Genomic DNA, 17306 nt, shown 5'->3' with positions numbered 1-17306 from the left:
TAATTAAGGACAAAAAAGATCATGTTAAAAACATCATTAATTTTACTGGTTACACCGTGGCACCCTTGGATGCTTTTCTGTAAAGTGTAGTTGATTTCTCGGTGAACATAAAAAAGACCCGCCGAAGCAGGACATTCTCCTTTGCTTTGAAGAAACGTTAGTGTTGCTTCCCCAGGCCTTCTTCCCTGCTGGGTGGCTTCGGGTCATCTTTCTACACTTTTAGCCCCGAAATCAGCCTGCATTACTCCAGTCTATGAGGGTTATATACATATATCTGACTTGACTTTAATACTTATCTTTAACTCTGTTGACAAATAGCGCCATAGTGCCACCTTTGCATTCTGCTGTTGATTTTAATGTTGTTTTTCGCCTTTGACTTTAGAAAGCAGCTGGGGCATCTGGCGGAACTTTACCAAAACGAAAGAATGGCAAGATTTTTTTAGGTAAAGTGAATATTTTCTGAAATTGGTACAACATGCACCTTGTTTGTAGAAACGATGAAGTGTAAATGTTCTTTGGATTTTAAATACTTATTGTTTTGTACATAACGCTTCCTTTGAAAATGTATGCCACCACAGTCACCCCTCTGCCTTGCTCCCCAGAATCGATGCAGAAGCTACTTGTGAGGTCAGTTACTGAGATTCCAGACGTTGCTAGCTAGAAGCCGTCATAAAATCAATGCCATTCTAGTATCTGTGCGAGACAGAAACCCCTCAAAGGTGTTCAGTCTTTACAGACAAGCAAAACAGAACAGCACCTCACAGTACCACCCCTTTAAAGTATAAACAGGACTGGGACTGGAGTAGTCGCTTGTTTGGAGGCATGGTAGGCTCAGGCACATGCCGCTCTGCTATTTGTTGTAAGCAAACCTTGGCAAAGACATGTGAAATAAAATGCCTACCCGAATCTTCATTAAAATATGGATATTGTTTGCAATTTGACACCAAAAATCTCAAATAAAACAGGAGATGTACAGATGGGGCATAAAATACACCCAAGGTCCATTGTAAATTAGAAAAATATCTCCTTGGGTTGGTGTTGGAAGTGCAGGGGCTTCACTGGGCCCTTTGAAATACCTGCACTTTTTCCTGATAATAATCATGTAGCCACATTATGATAAATCTCTCAAATACATCTTGGGCAAGTAAGTAATGATTGAGAAACCATGCAATAATTATATCTTATCTTCAAGGCCTCCACATCTGGGCCACCCAGGGTTAGTTTAAGGATTCACTTCACTCACTCGCCCGACTTCCCAAAGATCTCTTTTTCCATTGTCTGTGATCGCCGAGAAGAGAATCAACGCTTAGAAATTCCTGACGAACATGACTACCAATATGTTATCATGGTCCTAGTAGGTGGTGGACATGGTTAGTGAGGGAAAGTAACCATGCCACCATAGGTATGTCTTACTATACTATGGTTTCAGTGCAGAGCTTGGTCTATTCTGGTTCTGTTTGCAACAGTAAATGAAGCAAAGATATTTCTTCATTTTATTCCTGTGCTGCTTTTTTACTGAAGTAGTATCTTATCCTGGATTGGTATTTCTATAAGTCTGTCTAAAGTCATTACTTTACTGATGACTCCTCCATTCTACGTAATTTAAATGATTCTTTCTGAGATTTCTCTTCAAATGGCCACTATTAATTGCTCTACACAAATCTTCATTCAATGAAAAATAGGCAGGTCTGTCGGGGAGGAGTGACATACATTTGTAAATCTCAACCAACCCAGATTCATATGTGCACACCTAAAATTCTTTCACAAATGCTTTTAACATCCCTACTTGTTTACTTCGAAATCTGTTGAAACCTCCTTGACACACTCAATGCTCCCCAAGCAGGATAAACCCACATAAGCATCTTGTTTTGTTCCAGTATGAACAGATGTTCTGGTCTCCAGCTAAACTATTCTTACCTAAGAGTACCCAGCTTGCATTTTTAGATAAGACGTTTAAGTTAAACATTTGTTAGACTACAGAAGATGACATTTTTGGCATTATAGAGAATTTCAAAAGTGCTCCAATAGGTTTCAGTTGTTGTAATTTGTGTATAATATAATATCCCAAACTAGTTAAATCCAAATTACCTTTGATCTTGCCACACCTTGTTAAAGAAACAAATCCTTTCCTGCTTCATCTTCACTTGTACCTAGTCAATTTGACCAATGTTTTTTTTTCTAAGTACAAAAATCTGAGCTGACCCTAATGCACTCCATTTTTATCAAACACCATCTTGGGCATTTTTCTTTACCTTATCATGGAACTGCCAGGCGAGAATTGTCGGTCAGACTTTGTCCTATCTCGGACTGCTAGCCTGGAACAAGCTCCCTTTTGAGCTATGTGCAATGGCTCAGATGTCTGCATTCAAGAAAAAGCTAAAAACTTGGTTGGTAGGATTAATTATGCAGTCGTATATTGCAGGTAGCCTTTGAAGATAGCGCCGGGACACACCATGGACTATCCATGTGCTCTGCAAATCACAAATTAAATCAAATCAACTTCGGATCCTTAAAAAGTAAAGTTCACCTATTTGTAATAATTTTCTAAAGTCTAAACTTTATTGTAATGCTCTTACAGGTACCTTCCCTATAATCAGATGTGCATATGGTGTGTTTTTATAGAAAGAAGTATATTCAAAATCCGCACTCTCATCCACTTATATGTTATGTAGATAAGATGTATTTATTGTGGCCTATGACAAATATATACATGTAATGAAAAATGTATGCATTTATTGTTATATTTAGATTATATTTCAAAAATGTGTTTTTTCTGTTTTGCTATAACTGAAATACAATACATGTATAAATGTATACAAACATACCCACACATCTCGATCTACCTATATGTATGCAAATATATGTAACATACACACATATAAGCCTTATGCTTATTATTATGGATGTACAAGGAATTAATCCCTCTATATCATCATCTATATGTACATGCATGTAATAATAGTTTAATGCTCAGACATACCCCTGTATGTTGTGCGTATACATAGACTGTATATATACATCACCTTTTAAAAATCAAAATATAATGTTCTACACTTATAGTTACTTTTCCTTTTAAACATATTTACATTCTCTGATGAATATGTTTTATGCCAAAAGGAGAAGAAATCTATATGCAGACACTCATCTAATTATATAGTTGTTCTAAACACAATGAGCTACTGATGGATGTGATGTATAAACATAACAGACTTGTTAGCTATGGGAGATTGATTTTTATAAAATATCTAGTTTGTATTTTTCAAAATAAAAATACGTAGACATAGAAAATATACATGCTTATGTGTGTGTGTGTTGACATATACATACAGATAACAGTGCCGTCCCTGTGCAAAGTAAAGGCCCATATATCTCCATACATGTACTTACCCAGACCGATCTTTCTATAGATAAACATCGATATATGCAATGCGGGTAAGGGTGTAAACATGTATACATATTGATCACTTATACACACGTGTATATATATATATAATATATATACACACACAGACACATACATAGATATACATATACACACACACACGTACAGAAGAGGTTTAAATGCCTTGTACATACTGTTGTATTGTACTGTTGTGTTGTGAGTATAGTGGTCATGTAGGGAAGAACCAGCTCTTGGCTAATCTTTAGAAGCTTAAATGGTTGTGGGTTGAACTTATGTTTGAGGGTCAACAATTCCATAGTCTGTCTGTGTGAACAAAGAAAGATGTTCCACCCACCATGTTTTTTTCTTGTTTGCTGGGAGTTTGAGACGGGTTGCTATTCTAAATTGGAGGTTTTATTGTATGTATTTTCTGGCATTTTCTTCCTAAAGAAAAGTGGTCATTGGTCCTGTAATTCTGTTTGATGTTACAAAAAAGCTTGAGGGAGAATCTTCTGGCAGCGAGTGTAGGGCCCGGAACTCAGGGGAGATGTGTGCTTCTGGCACATGTAGTCTAGCAGCAGAGTGCTTGTGGTACATGAGGATGGAGTCTAGCAGCAGAGTTTTGAATTCTCTATAATCTTCTCATAGTTGGTAAAGGTGAGTGGTGACATAGATCTTTAGCGTAATCAAGTTTTGATGGGTTTAGAGAGATTGTCAATGAGACCTTATAGGGAATACTAGGTGTGGGAAGATGTGTCACAGCGTTTTCATTGTAAGAAAGCTTGATTTGGATTCCTTATCAGTTTGGGCACTCATTGAATGCTTGGTGCCCATAGAATTACGAGGTTTCTCACCTACGATGACATTTTTGGCAGTGGTCATAGATTTTCAGACCAGGTGCAGAGTGTTTCATAAGTTGTCCAGTCACCACAGCTCAGTATTTCAGTTTTGCATGTCCTTCCATGTCATTCATTGGTCAACAGCACAGAGGCAACTGAAGATTTTGGATTTTCCAATGTCCTTGGGTCAATTTCAGAAGTGTCTGCATGTCATCTGTGTAGTTATATAAAAATAACAATTGGTTCTGTCGGGTATAGATTATTTCTTAAACCATTAAACCAGTGATTGGTTTATTCACAGGAAAGACAATTTATCATAATTAACACACATAGAGACCATAAAAGGTATTCAATTTTTTTATAAATTGTGTCATTTATAAATACCCACATTAAATGGCATGGCTGTCAAGTCATAAGAGTGAATTATAATTTGTGACAAAGTGACATGTGGTGCTCAGTGCTGTAGTGATGGTGTGTAATATATACAAAGTGACTTTTGGCGGTGTTGACAATTTCAGAAGGCCAGAAAAACAAATATTTAAATCGGTCTGCAGACTGAATAAGTGGGTCTTTATGCAGAGTCTTTCAACTGGTCCAGGGGATATATGTCGACGTTTCAACCCAGGGGGGGGGGGCACTACTATCTAGTCAATGCGGGTCTTCATCAGGACAGGGGCAGTGGGGTGACAGCCTAAAAAGATCCCAATGTAGCTCAAGGGGCGTGTTAAATATCTTCTCGTTTGGTGTAGTAAATACTCGCACAGGAGCAGAGTCTACTGCGCAGCGATGGTTCTTCCCCAATGGGGATTCCCAGTCATGAGATTCGATTAACCTCTTCCAATACTGGTTCCAGAGGGTCTCAGTATAGTTAAAGCGGGGTGAGGGCTCAGGCAAACGTCCTGTCTCATCCGATAATATTAAGGTTCTTAGAAATGGACCCAGAGTCTCAAGTTACTTAAAATAGGAGGGCGCCGGCAAACGTCCTGTCTCCTCCGATCCTATCTGTGTAGTTATAGCAAGTAAAGTAAAAGCCGTTGATCAGTTCTGATAACAATTTCATGTAGATATTGAAAAGCATGGGTGAGATTATTGAGCTCTGAGGGACTCCGGCTTTTAGGCCGTATGATTTTGTGGAGATGGAGGAGTATGAATGAAACTTGTTCTATTGTGTAGGTATGATGTGATCCAAGAAAAAGCAGTGCCCTCAATCCAACTTCCTTGTGTCTTTGATTAGTATGTCATGATTGTTGCAAAGTCATCCTGTGCCCTGGGCACCCCCCAACTTTTTGCTGACTGATGAAGGTGGTAACTGACTGTGACTGACTCTGGGCTCTGCCTAACCAGGCCCAGGGCCAGTGCTATGCTGAAAGACACATTAGAATACAGTTAAAACACCTACATACACTAGGGTACACAATGGTATGGTGGGGTACCCCTGTGATTGGCATGACCTGCCCTATATCCCCCTGGTATATAATAGGGCAGGGGGATTGAAACTACCTAGAAGTCCCTAGTACACTGGGGCATGGCAGATTAGAGGCCAGCAGCTCTTTTTGCACTTGCACGTGTGCACTGCTGAGGCCTAAGGTCAGTTTAAAAGCAGCACTGGGTGCCAGGACTGCTTTTAAAAAGTCAATTGTGCCCAAACTCGACTTCGGTTTTTGGGGCAGTAACAAATGGATAACCAACAATGTTTTGGCATCTTAGGGACCCCTAGGGTCTTCCCTAGGTATCCCAGGGGTGGGGGTCAGGTATTTATAGGGTACACCCTTATAAAAATGAGTTTTTATATGCCTGGGTAAAGTGAAATTTCACATTTCACTCCCCACATTGTGGTACAGTGCTACTCAAATTCGACTTTGATGCTAGGAGCACTGTGGAGGGAGGATCTGCAATATTTCTACAGATTCAGAAGCCCTAAAGTCTCCCCTAGTTGCACATGGGGTGGGGTTCCTGTAGATTTAAGACAAGTACTTATAGAATATGGTTTTGTAAGTCCTGGTGCTGGATGGTAGGATTAAGGAAGGTATGGGCAGATGCAGGGGGGAGAGTCTAAGTAAATTAGCCATCCTAAGGGTGTGTTTAGCCAGCTCTTACCCCCTTGCTGGAAAATCAGCCATTATGGATTTGGAAGATTTGATGCACTCTTGGACAAAATAAGGCCACACTCTACAGGATGTGGTCATAACTTTGAGGAGTTACCCTGCTCCCATTGGTCAGAAGTGACCTCCTGCATGACCCGGAGAACTTGGAATAAGTATCGGAGAGGGGTAGAGCCTCTCAGATCTGCTGCTTGAAACTTACTGAAGCCAGAAGTGCCCTGCTGAGAAGTTTTGCTGTGCAAAGATTTCTAAGGCCTGACCTCTGAAAACTACGATCATCTGAAACTACAGCCCTGTGTATTATTTTGCTGAAAAAGAACTAAAGAGTGGACTCCCTGAAAGCTACAGGCTAAAAGAGCTCAACTGGAACATCACCAACTAAATCTACACCTTGGAGAACTACCAGTGGATTTGTAAGGGTTTTGTACCAGTGGATTGTGGGAACTGAACTCCTAAACTTTTAAGGACCATCTTGGAGCTTCCAGAACCTTGGAGTGAGTTTGAGACACTTTGGGACCCCTTGAGGAACTTTAGGAGGAAGTTCAAGAAGTTTGGAGAACTTTGGAGCAACTTTGAAAAAAAGCTCCATAGAGGGACCGACTCAACCTGGACAGCCAGTCCGCCTGCCTTCAACCACGAGCCAGCCAAGCCATCCATGTTCGTCCATCTAAAAGCTCCATAGGTCCAACTTCCAGAGTTTGACCGGGTCTAGAAGAAAACTGAAGCCGGCGAACCCACACCGGTTCCGACTACATGAGAGACCCCGGGAGAAAAAGCTCCAGAAAAGTTTCTAAGTCCGCTTGTAGAAAACGTGACCGGGAGCAACCACGAGAGCTAAGCCGCCTGCCTTCCATCGCGTGTCGGCCTGGATTCCTGGGTTGTCCCGCTTGAAGCAATCTTGAAATATTTTCCAAGTCCGCTCCAGGGAAGTTGAGCGGGACCTAGTCACAAGTCAAGCCGGCAAACCTCACTGAATCCGGACTGGCTGGGAGCTTTGAGGACATCGGGAAGAAAAGCTCCAGAAAAGTTTCTAAGTGTGAAGTTAGAAACTGAGACTGGGACCTGTAGGGAGCTGTAGCCGCTCAGGGCTCCATCGCGCCTGGCCTGAAACTTTGACTTTGGTCCGGTCTATCGCGAGCAGGTATCACAATATGGTGCTATAATCTTCTAAGTGCTATATTTTATTAAATCTTAGAGAATTCATATCTCTGGGTTTACATTGGATTTTTGTCGTTTTGGTGTCATTTTAAAGATTGAAATATTTCCTATTTTTATAAATTGGTGCTGGATTTTTATTATGTGTCGTGTCTTAATTATTTACTGAAATGGTGTTTTTAAAAGCTTTACATACCTGTCTTTGAAGTTAAGCCTGTCTGCTCGCTGCACGTTACCAAGGGTTGAGCATAAGAATAATTTTCTAAGACCTATGCTGAGTCCTATCATGTGTTAGTGGCTTTATTGCCAGTGGCAGACCTGCATTTGCCCCTACCAATAACCCACTTTTCAACATTTGGTGGCTGCGGTGGGAAGAGGACTTGTGTTTAAAAAGTAAACCTTTCAGTGAATGATTTAAGATTATAAAAATCCTCTAAATTGCCTTAGAACCAAACTTTAGAGTTTGATTTTCGGAATTTGGACTAAATAGTTTTTAATCCATTGTTTTGATTTTTCCAAATTGTTCTAAGTCTGTTGTGCCTAGTTTTTGTGCCCCAAAACTAGGGAACCATGGAGCTGGACCTGGCTAAACTGTCCCAGTTCAAGCTTTCTGAGCTTAGGGAACAGTGTAGGCTTAGGGGGCTGTCGGCTGCCAAGAAGATGAGGAAGGCAGGGTTGCTTGAGTCCCTACAGGCCTGGGTCGGGGCAGCTGAGGAGAACCTAGGGGGTGGGAGGATGTTACCCTCAACCTCACCCAAGAGGGGGGTGAGGATGAGACCTCTTCCATTGTGACTAGAGTGGGGAAGGGTCCCTTACGCAGGCACCACTACCGTCTCTTGCAGATAGACAGCTCCAGGCTCAATTAGAGTTGATTGCCTTGCAGAAGGAGAAATTGGAATTAGCAAGGAGAAAATGGGAGAGGGAGGAGGAGAAGAGGAATGGTGGCAGCGAAAGTGAAGAAGATGTTGCGAAGTCCAGGGGTGGTAGATTTGAACCTAAACTTCCCAAGGGCATAGTGCCCAAGTACACTGAGGCGGATGACATTGACAGGTGGCTAGCAGCTTTTGAGAGGGCCCTTAAAATGAGTAGGGTCAACTCTAGGTATTGGGGTGCACTCCTGTGGGAGTTGATTCCAGTAGCTGGGAGGGATAGGCTCCTGAGCCTAAAGGGAGAGGATGCAGAATCATACCAGCAGATGAAAGCATGCTTAGTCAAGAGATTTGATCCGACTCCAGAACAGTACAGGGTGAAGTTTAGACCTTACTGTCCCTGTGTGGGGTGAATGTTGACACCCTTGCTGCCTTACCTCCAAACATGGACAAGTACAGGTAGAGGCCTAAAGTGAATGGGACTGAGGTTGAGGCTATCAGAGACAATGGGGCTAGTGTAACTATGGTCCTGGATGAACTGGTGCCTCCAGAGAGGTTGTTGCCTGGTGAGTTTCACCAGGTGACTTATGCAGACAGCACTACCGACCTCCATCCTATGGCTGTGGTGGATTCGGAATGGGGAGGTGTGACAGGCCCTATGAAGGTAGCTGTGTCAAAGGTGCTCACAGTCCAGTGTTCTTGAAGCCTCTCAGTGATCAGAGGTGGAGAGAGGACTCCATATGAAAATATTGGAGCTCCCTGAGTGGCTATGTGCTGTGACTAGGTCACAGACTAGCCAGAAGGGAGGGGCTGGACACTTGGACCCTGGAACAAAGGGCCAAGCATCCAAGGACAAGGGGTACTGGGCCTGGTGAGCCAGCCCAGGGAACTCCAGAGGTGCAGGAAGAATCTAACCCGGATTGGGAGGATCTGGCCTCTGATGGAGGGACTCCATCCCTGCCAGAGCTGTCAGATTTGGCAGAACTGACAGGAGCTTGTGGACCCTCCAGAGAGGAGTTCAGTCAGGGACAGCGTGACTGTCCCGCCCTTGAGGGCTTGAGGCGGGTTGCTTCCAAGCAAGAGGAGGGGGGTGACAGTGGGTTTCATAAACTCTACTGGGAAGATGGACTGCTTTCTATTGAACCAGAAACCTCAAGGAGGGGGCCACCCGGAAGTTGGTGCTGCACCAGAAGTATAGAGAGTTCATCCTGACTTTGGGTCATGATATCCCCTTGGCAGGACATTTGAAAGAGACAAAGACATGGAACCGGTTGGTGAACCATTTCTACTGGCCCCATATGTCTGAAAAGGTAAAGGAGTTTTGCAGCTCCTGGGTCACCTATCAGGCCAGTGGCAAGCCAGGGGCAAGACAAAGGCTCCCCTAATACCACTGCCAGTGGTTTGGGTCCCTTTTGAAAGGGTGGGATAGACATTGTTGGTCCCCTGGACCCACCTACTGCATCAGGGAATAGGTATATCTTAGTGGTAGTTGACCATGCCACTAGATACCCTGAAGCCATACCTCTTAGAACCAGTGATGCTCTTGCGGTGGCTAGAGCACAACTTGGTGTGTTCACCAGAGTGGGTTTTCCTAAAGAGGTGGTGTCAGATAGGGGCACGATCTTCCTGTCCAGCTATCTGACTGCTATGTGGCATGAGTGTGGTGTTAACTACAAGTTCACCACCCCCTATCACCCACAATCAAATGATCTTGTTGAGAGATTCAACAAAACCCTGAAGGGCATGATACATGGGTTGTCAGAGAAACTCAGGAGGAGATGGGATGTTCTTCTCCCATGCTTACTGTCTGCCTACAGGGAGGTGCCACAGAAAGGGTTTGGTTTCAGTCCCTTTGAGTTGGTGTTTGGACACCCTGTGAGGGGGCCATTGAGACTGCTAAGAGAGTCTTTAGAGAAGCCTCTTAAAGAAATTAAGGACAATGTGATTGACTATGTGCTAGGCCTGAGATCTAGAATGGCAGAGTACATGTACAAGGCAAACAGGAAACTGGAGGTGAGCCAGGAGCTCATGAAGCACTGGTATGATCAAAAGGCTACTATGCCTGAGTATACTACAGGACAATTGGTGTGGGTGTTGGAGCCTGTGGCTCCCAGGGCCCTCCATGACAAGTGGAGTGGGCCCTATCCAATCTTAGAAAAGAAGGGTGAGGTTACCTATTTGGTTGACCTTGGCACCCCCAGGAACCCTCATAGGGTCCTGCATGTGAATAGATTGAAACTCCACCATGACAGGGCAGATATGACCATGTTACTGGTCACTGATGAGGGTGTGGAGGAAGAAACTGAGCCTGTGCCCGACCTCCTCTCCACTAATGTGCAAGATGGGTCAGTGGAGGGAGTTGTACTCTCTCCCAAATTGACAGACCAGCAGCACAGAGAATGTAAGCACGTGCTGGAGCAGTTTGCTGGCCTGTTCTCTTTGACCCCAGGCATCACTGAGTAAACTGTACAAGTTGTCTGACTATGTCAGAGCCAGCATTAAAGCTGAGGTTGCTAAGATGCTGGAACTGGGGGTAATTGAACCGTCTGAGAGTCCATGGGCCAGTCCAGTGGTGCTGGTACCCAAACCTAATCCTCAGGGGTGACCCAAGGAGTTAAGGTTATGTGTGGACTACAGAGGATTGAATGCAGTCACAAAGACTGACGCTCACCCTATACCTAGAGCTGATGAGCTCATTGATAGGTTAGGGGCTGCTAAGTAGTAATTTCGATTAGACTTTAGGTTACTGGCAGATTGCCCTCACTGATGGAGCAAAGGAGAGGTCAGCATTCTCCACACCAGAGGGACATTATCAGTTCAAGGTAATGCCTTTTGGCTTAAAGAATGCACCTGCCACCTTCCAAAGGTTGGTGAACAGGGTCTTGTCTGGGTTGGAACAGTTCAGTGCAGCTTACCTGGATGATATAGCTGTATATAGTTCTACCTTGGGGATCACTTAAGCCATCTAAGGAAAGTGTTTCAGGCCATGCAGCAGGCAGGCCTGATTATTAAGGCAAGCAAGTGCCAAATAGGGCAGAGTTCTGTAGTGTACCTGGGCCACCTGGTTAGGTGGGGGCCATGTACAGCCTCTCCACGCGAAAATCCAAACTATTTTGGATTGGACAGCTCCTGTTACCCAGACTCAGGTCAGGGTATTCCTTGGACTGACAGGGTTCTATAGAAGGTTTGTTCAAAATGATGGGACCATTGTGGGGCCCCTAACAGAAATAATTTCTAAAAAGAGGCCCAAGAAGGTGATTTGGACCCCATAGTGTCAGAAGGCTTTTGACACTCTGAAAGCTGCTATGTGTTCAGTACCAGTGTCACTAGCCCCTGACTACACAAAGGAATTTGTGGTTCAGACAGATGCTTCAGAGCAAGGGATTGGGGCAGTGTTGTCACAGCTAAATGAAGGGGGCCTTGATCAGCCAATTGCCATTATTAGCAGGAGGCTTCTTCCCAGAGAGCAGAGGTGAAGTGCCATTGAGAGAGAGGCTTTTGCTGTGGTGTGGTCCCTGAAAAAGTTGAGACTATATTTGTTTGGGACTCACTTTCATGTTCAGACTGACCACAGACCTCTCAGATGGCTCATTCAGATGAGAGGGGAGAATCCCTAGCTGTTAAGGTGGTCCATTTTCCTACAGGGAATGGACTTTACAGTGGATCACAGACCTGGGGTTGCCCATGCAATCGCAGATGGACTTTCCAGGTTTTTCCACTTAGCTGATGAGGACTACCAGGTTGTAACTAACCATAACCCATCTGCTCTCGTTTGGGGGGGGGGGGGGGTTTATGTTGCAAAGTCATCCCGTGCCCTGGGCACCCCCCAACCTTTTGCTGACTGATGCTGGTGGTAACTGACTGTGACTAACTCTGGGCGCTGCCTAACCAGGCCCAGGGCCAGTGCTATGCTGAAAGACACATTAGAATACAGTTAAAACACCTACATACACTAGGGTGCACAATGGGATGGTGGGGTACCCCTTTGATTGGCATGACCTACCCTCTAAGCCCCTAGTATATAATAGGACAGGGGGATTAAAACTACCTAGAAGTCCCTAGTACCCTGGGGCATGGCAGTTTAGAGGTTAGCAGCTCTTTTTGCACTTGCATGTGTGCACTGCTGAGGCCTGAGGTCAGTTTAAAAGCAGCACTGGGTGCCAGGACTGCTTTTAAAAAGTAAATTGTGCCCAAAATCGACTTTGGTGTTTGGGGCACTTAAAAATGGATAACCTACAATGTTTTGGCATCTTAGGGACCCCCAGGGTCTCCCCTAGGTATCCCAGGGGTGGGGGTCAGGTATTTATAAGGTACACCCCTTATAAAATGAGTTTTTATATGCCTGGGTAAAGTGACATTTCCCTTTTCACTCCCCACATTGTGGTACAATGCTACTCAAATTCGACTTTGATGCTAGGAGCACTGTGGAGGGAGGATCTGCAGTATTTCCACAGATTCAGAACCCCTAAAGTCTCCCCTAGTTGCACATAGGGTAGGGTTCCTGTACATTTAAGACACGTACTTATAAAATATGTTTTTGTAAGTCCTGGAAAAATGTCCCAAGACATTTTTCCCATTGCAAATCCCCTGTTACATAGGTTAACATGGTAGGAAGTTATTGAATAATAACGATGGATAGGAGAGGGCTAGACATACCATTGAAAGACTTCCCAGAATGGTATTATTAAATCCAACAATATCATATTGTTGAATTTCTCCTAAAGTTTACATACAAGAAGTTATAAGACTTTCTTGTTTGTCAGTTCAAATTCAGTATTTCCGTGGTCTGCCCTGATTGGTCAGAGTTAAGTGGATTAGCCAGGCTGCCTTGTAGAGGTGATAAAGAGCCCCTGGGGTTGACCAGCTCTGCTGGGAGGGCAGTGTGCTGTTCTATAGGAATGCCAGGCCAGGGGAGGAGTTGTAAACCATGGTCTTCAAAGAGGAGAGGGGAGGCCAGGGTCATTTATGGCTCTGAACTTACCACCTCAGGCAGATGGTAGGTTTATCGAAGGTATGAGCAGATGCAGGGGGGAGAGTCTAAGTAAATTAGCCATCCTATGGGTGTGTTTAGCCAGCTCTTACCTCCTTGCTGTAAAATGAGCCATTATGGATTTGGAAGATTTGCTGCACTTTGGCCACACTCTACAGGATGTGGTCATAACATTGAGGAGTTACCCTGCTCCCATTGGTCAGAAGTGACCTCCTGCATGACCCAGAGAACTTGGAATAAATATCCGAGAGGGGCAGAGCCTCTCAGATCTGGTGCTTGAAACTTACTGAAGCCAGAAGTGCTCTGCTGAGACGTTTTGCTGTGCAAAGATTTCTAAGGCCTGACCTCTCAAAACTGCACCATCTGAAACTACAGCCTTGTAGATTATTTTGCTGAAAAAGAACTAAAGAGTGGACTCCATGAAAGCTACAGGTTAAAAGAGCTCAACTGGAACATCACCAACTAAATCTACACCTTGGAGAACTACCAGTGGATTTGTAAGGGTTTTGTACCAGTGGATTGTGGGAACTGAAGTCCTGAACTTTCAAGGACCATCTTGGAGCTTCCAGACCCTTGGAGTGAGTTTGAGACACTTTGGGACCCCTTGAGGAACTTCAGGAAGAATTCAAGAAGTTTGGAGAACTTTGTAGCAACTTTGAAAAAACCCTCCATAGAGTGACTGACTCAACCTGGCTAGCCAGGCCACCTGCCTTCAACTGCGAGCCAGCCAAGCCATCCAGGTTCGTCCCGCTAAAAGGTCCATAGGTCCAACTTCCAGAGTTTGACTGGGACTAGAAGAAAACTAAAGCCGGCGAACCCTCACCGGATCTGGCTACATGAGGAGCATCGAGAGACCCCGCGAGAAAAAGCTCCAGAAAAGTTTCTAAGTTCGCTTGTAGAAAAGGTGACCGGGAGCAACCGCGAGAGCCAAGCCGCCTGCCTTCCATCGTGTGTCGGCCTGGATTCCTAGGTTGTCCCGCTGAAGCAATCTTGAAATATTTTCTAAGTCCCCTCCAGGGAAGTTGACCGGGACCTCGTCACAAGTCAAGCCGGCGAACCCTCACCGAATCCGGACTGGCTGGGAGCTGTGAGGACCCTCAGGAAGAAAAGCTCCAGAAACGTTTCTAAGTGTGAAGGTAGAAACTGAGGACGGGACCTGCCGGGAGCTGTAGCCGCTCAGGGCTCCATCACGCCCGGCCTGAAACTTTGACTTTGGTCCGGTCTATCGCGAGCAGGTATCACAATATGGTGCTATAAATCTTCTAAGTGTTATATTTTATTAAATCTTTGAAAATTCATATCTCCGGTTCCCTACATTGGATGTTTATTGTTTTGGTGTCATTGTAAAGATAAAAATATTGCCTATTTTTATAAATTGGTGTTGGATTTTCATTATGTGTTGTGTCTTAATTATTTACTGAAATGGTGTTTTTAAATGCTTTACATACCTGTATTTGAAGTTAAGCCTGTCTGCTCGCTCCCACATTACCAAGGGTTGAGCCTAGGAATAATTTTCTAAGACCTATGCTGAGTCCTATCATGTGTTAGTGGCCTTATTGCCAGTGGCAGACCTACATTTGCTGCTACCAATAACCCACTTTCCAACAATGATTAACTGTATGAAAGGCCGCTGGAAGGTCTTTGAGAAGTAGGACAACTACCCCATTTTTGTCTACTGTGTTTTAGATTGAGATTAGGGCTGATTTATTGTCTCATCCTGAATGGAATCCAGTTTGGAAATCGGAAAGTAGGGAGTTGTCTTCAATGAATTGTGACGTGGGTGAAGGCTGCTCTTATTGTAAGTTCGCCCAGGAATGGTCTTTATGCTTAAGGCCTGTAGTTGCTGGGGTCTTGAGTGTTTTTTCAAAACAGATTTTATTGAGTTTTCATAATCAACCAAAGCATGCATTATAACCGCTCAGCAGTGCGGTATCAGAGCACAACTCGTCATAATGAGCAACCCAATCTGTCAATGTTAAGCAAGGAAGGAGCAAACAGCCATCAGACTATTCCCTCCCCCCCATCCCGATAGGTCAGTACATTACATCCTCTTGCTAAATCCAGAGTTGCATATGGGAAAGGAAGGGCGAGAAGTCATAATGAAAAGTTTCGAAGAGGGGGACATCCGGCCCCGTGGGCGACTTAAGTCTACGTTCTGTGATGTAAGGTAATCAGCACGTAGCGGGCCCACAGTTGCAGTGCATATAGCTCAACTAGGAGACTCTGTTGGGGAGGCCACCTCCGAAGCCAGCTCTGGGTTGGTCAGGCTATCCATTAATGCACCCCAGGCTCTGGCTCCCTCTATATTCCCCATGCCTCTGTGTTCCTCCCTCAAGAGTATCCTCCCCACGCAACTCCTCGCCCAATCCTCTTTAAAGAGGATTGTCTGGGGTAAGTGGACAACACCTACCCGCAGTTTCAATAGCTCAGAATCGGAGCTTAACCTGTGGATCACAGTTAAACATTTAGAAGAGAGTTTGCAGCTACCAATGATTGACAGCAGCATCAGGATACATCTTTGTACGATGAGTGCGCAAAATCCAAATATTTATGATGTAGTCAGAGTTCTAGCCCAGCACACTTTTTTATATCAGTGTGACTGGGCTTTCACCATCTCTTCCCAATAAGGTCATGCTTTCCACCTTAGTGACCATACTCACTCCCTCTCTTCCAGTGCTCAGCAGGACATTCAAACAGGTACAAGTTCTGTGCACCTTCAAACCCTGTTAATCCCCCATTGCTCAGAGGTACAAAAATGTACTCACAGAATTATAGCATTTTATGCAGGGCTTTAAGTGGGGTAAAAACACTGGGGGGGGGGTGCTTTCAAAGGGGCGTGGCCTTTGTAATTAAGGGTGTGGCTCAAAAACACCAAAGCTAAAAAACCTGTGCTTAGCATAGTGTGCCCTCTGACAGGTATTTTGCTGTTTCTTCATTGCATCCAGATATATAATACAGCAAGTAACATTATACTTACAACAAGCCAGGACTATTGGCTTTGTCAATGGGTATTAGTTGCATAATAAGTAACAACTATGGCGTTGTTGTATTTAATATTGAAAATGCTTCAGTTCTGAAATTATGAGACTGCAAAAGAGCTATAACAGTCTCCTTGAAGCTACATTTAAGGCAATGAATGGTACTGCTGCAGAGCTTAGATTTTTTTTTCACCCTGAAGGTGAGGGCAAAAATGGAGAGCCTGATAGAGACCCGTCTCAGCACCTGCTTTTTAGAACTGAGCACTGGCAGGACCCGGCCCACTTAAAGCCCCGTTCTTATGCTTCCTAGGTATTTGGCTGAGAGAAGTCTCCATCACGAAATCTTGGAATGTTTGCGTGCCTATGTGCCCTTTAATTTCTCTTATGTAAATATTGCCCTTCTTGAACATTCTGATCACCCTTTTTCATGAAGTTAATTTGAGATTTTTGCCACACAACAGCTGAATATTGCATATTGCCATCGACATTTCAGTTGAATAATCCTATCAAGCAAAAAATACATACAAAACGATGTATACTAGAGACATTATAAATAGGGCTTCCGGTGTTATGGTATTTGTTCTGTTGCCATTTCCGTCTATATTTTATCCTTATCTATTTTTTGCTAAATATATCTGTATTTATCCATATTCATTTTGAGTTTTGTGAAAATGAATCTAAAACTAGTATACTTATACATTTATTTAATCACACTCATATTTGAATGCTTGACCGGTTTCAACGATATGAACTCTTGCAGAAGATAAATCAGTGCACTTATATGAAAATATGCAAATTTCATTATCAACCCTGTTCATATCTACTGTTGTTTAAGCCTCTTTACTAAAATTGCTTTGTTTTTTTACACCCTTACCTATCAGTCCTCACAGCTATTGGCCTGGCAGTCATGGGAGACATTTAGAATCACTCAAAAAGCAACCCAATTTGCGTTTTTATCCACATTTACAAATAAATACAGACAAGAAAATAA

The 17306-nt window shown here is 43.8% G+C and overlaps 1 protein-coding gene across 2 annotated transcripts in view; it reads left to right on the top strand.

The window, feature by feature from the left end:
- Positions 1–17306, top strand: part of USP13 (ubiquitin specific peptidase 13) — a 324868-nt gene that overhangs the window by 87684 nt on the left and 219878 nt on the right. For both annotated transcript variants that reach the window (XM_085635387.1, XM_085635386.1), the window contains exon 3: positions 383–443. In XM_085635387.1, the coding sequence (XP_085491513.1) occupies positions 383–443 (61 nt within the window). The remainder of the gene's footprint in view (positions 1–382; positions 444–17306) is intronic.

This window comes from Triturus cristatus, chromosome 11 (assembly GCF_964204655.1).
Source record: "Triturus cristatus chromosome 11, aTriCri1.1, whole genome shotgun sequence".
Classification (NCBI taxonomy): domain Eukaryota; kingdom Metazoa; phylum Chordata; class Amphibia; order Caudata; family Salamandridae; genus Triturus; species Triturus cristatus.
The sequence above is the reverse complement of the archived record's forward strand: the minus strand, read 5'-3'. Positions and strand labels throughout refer to the sequence as shown.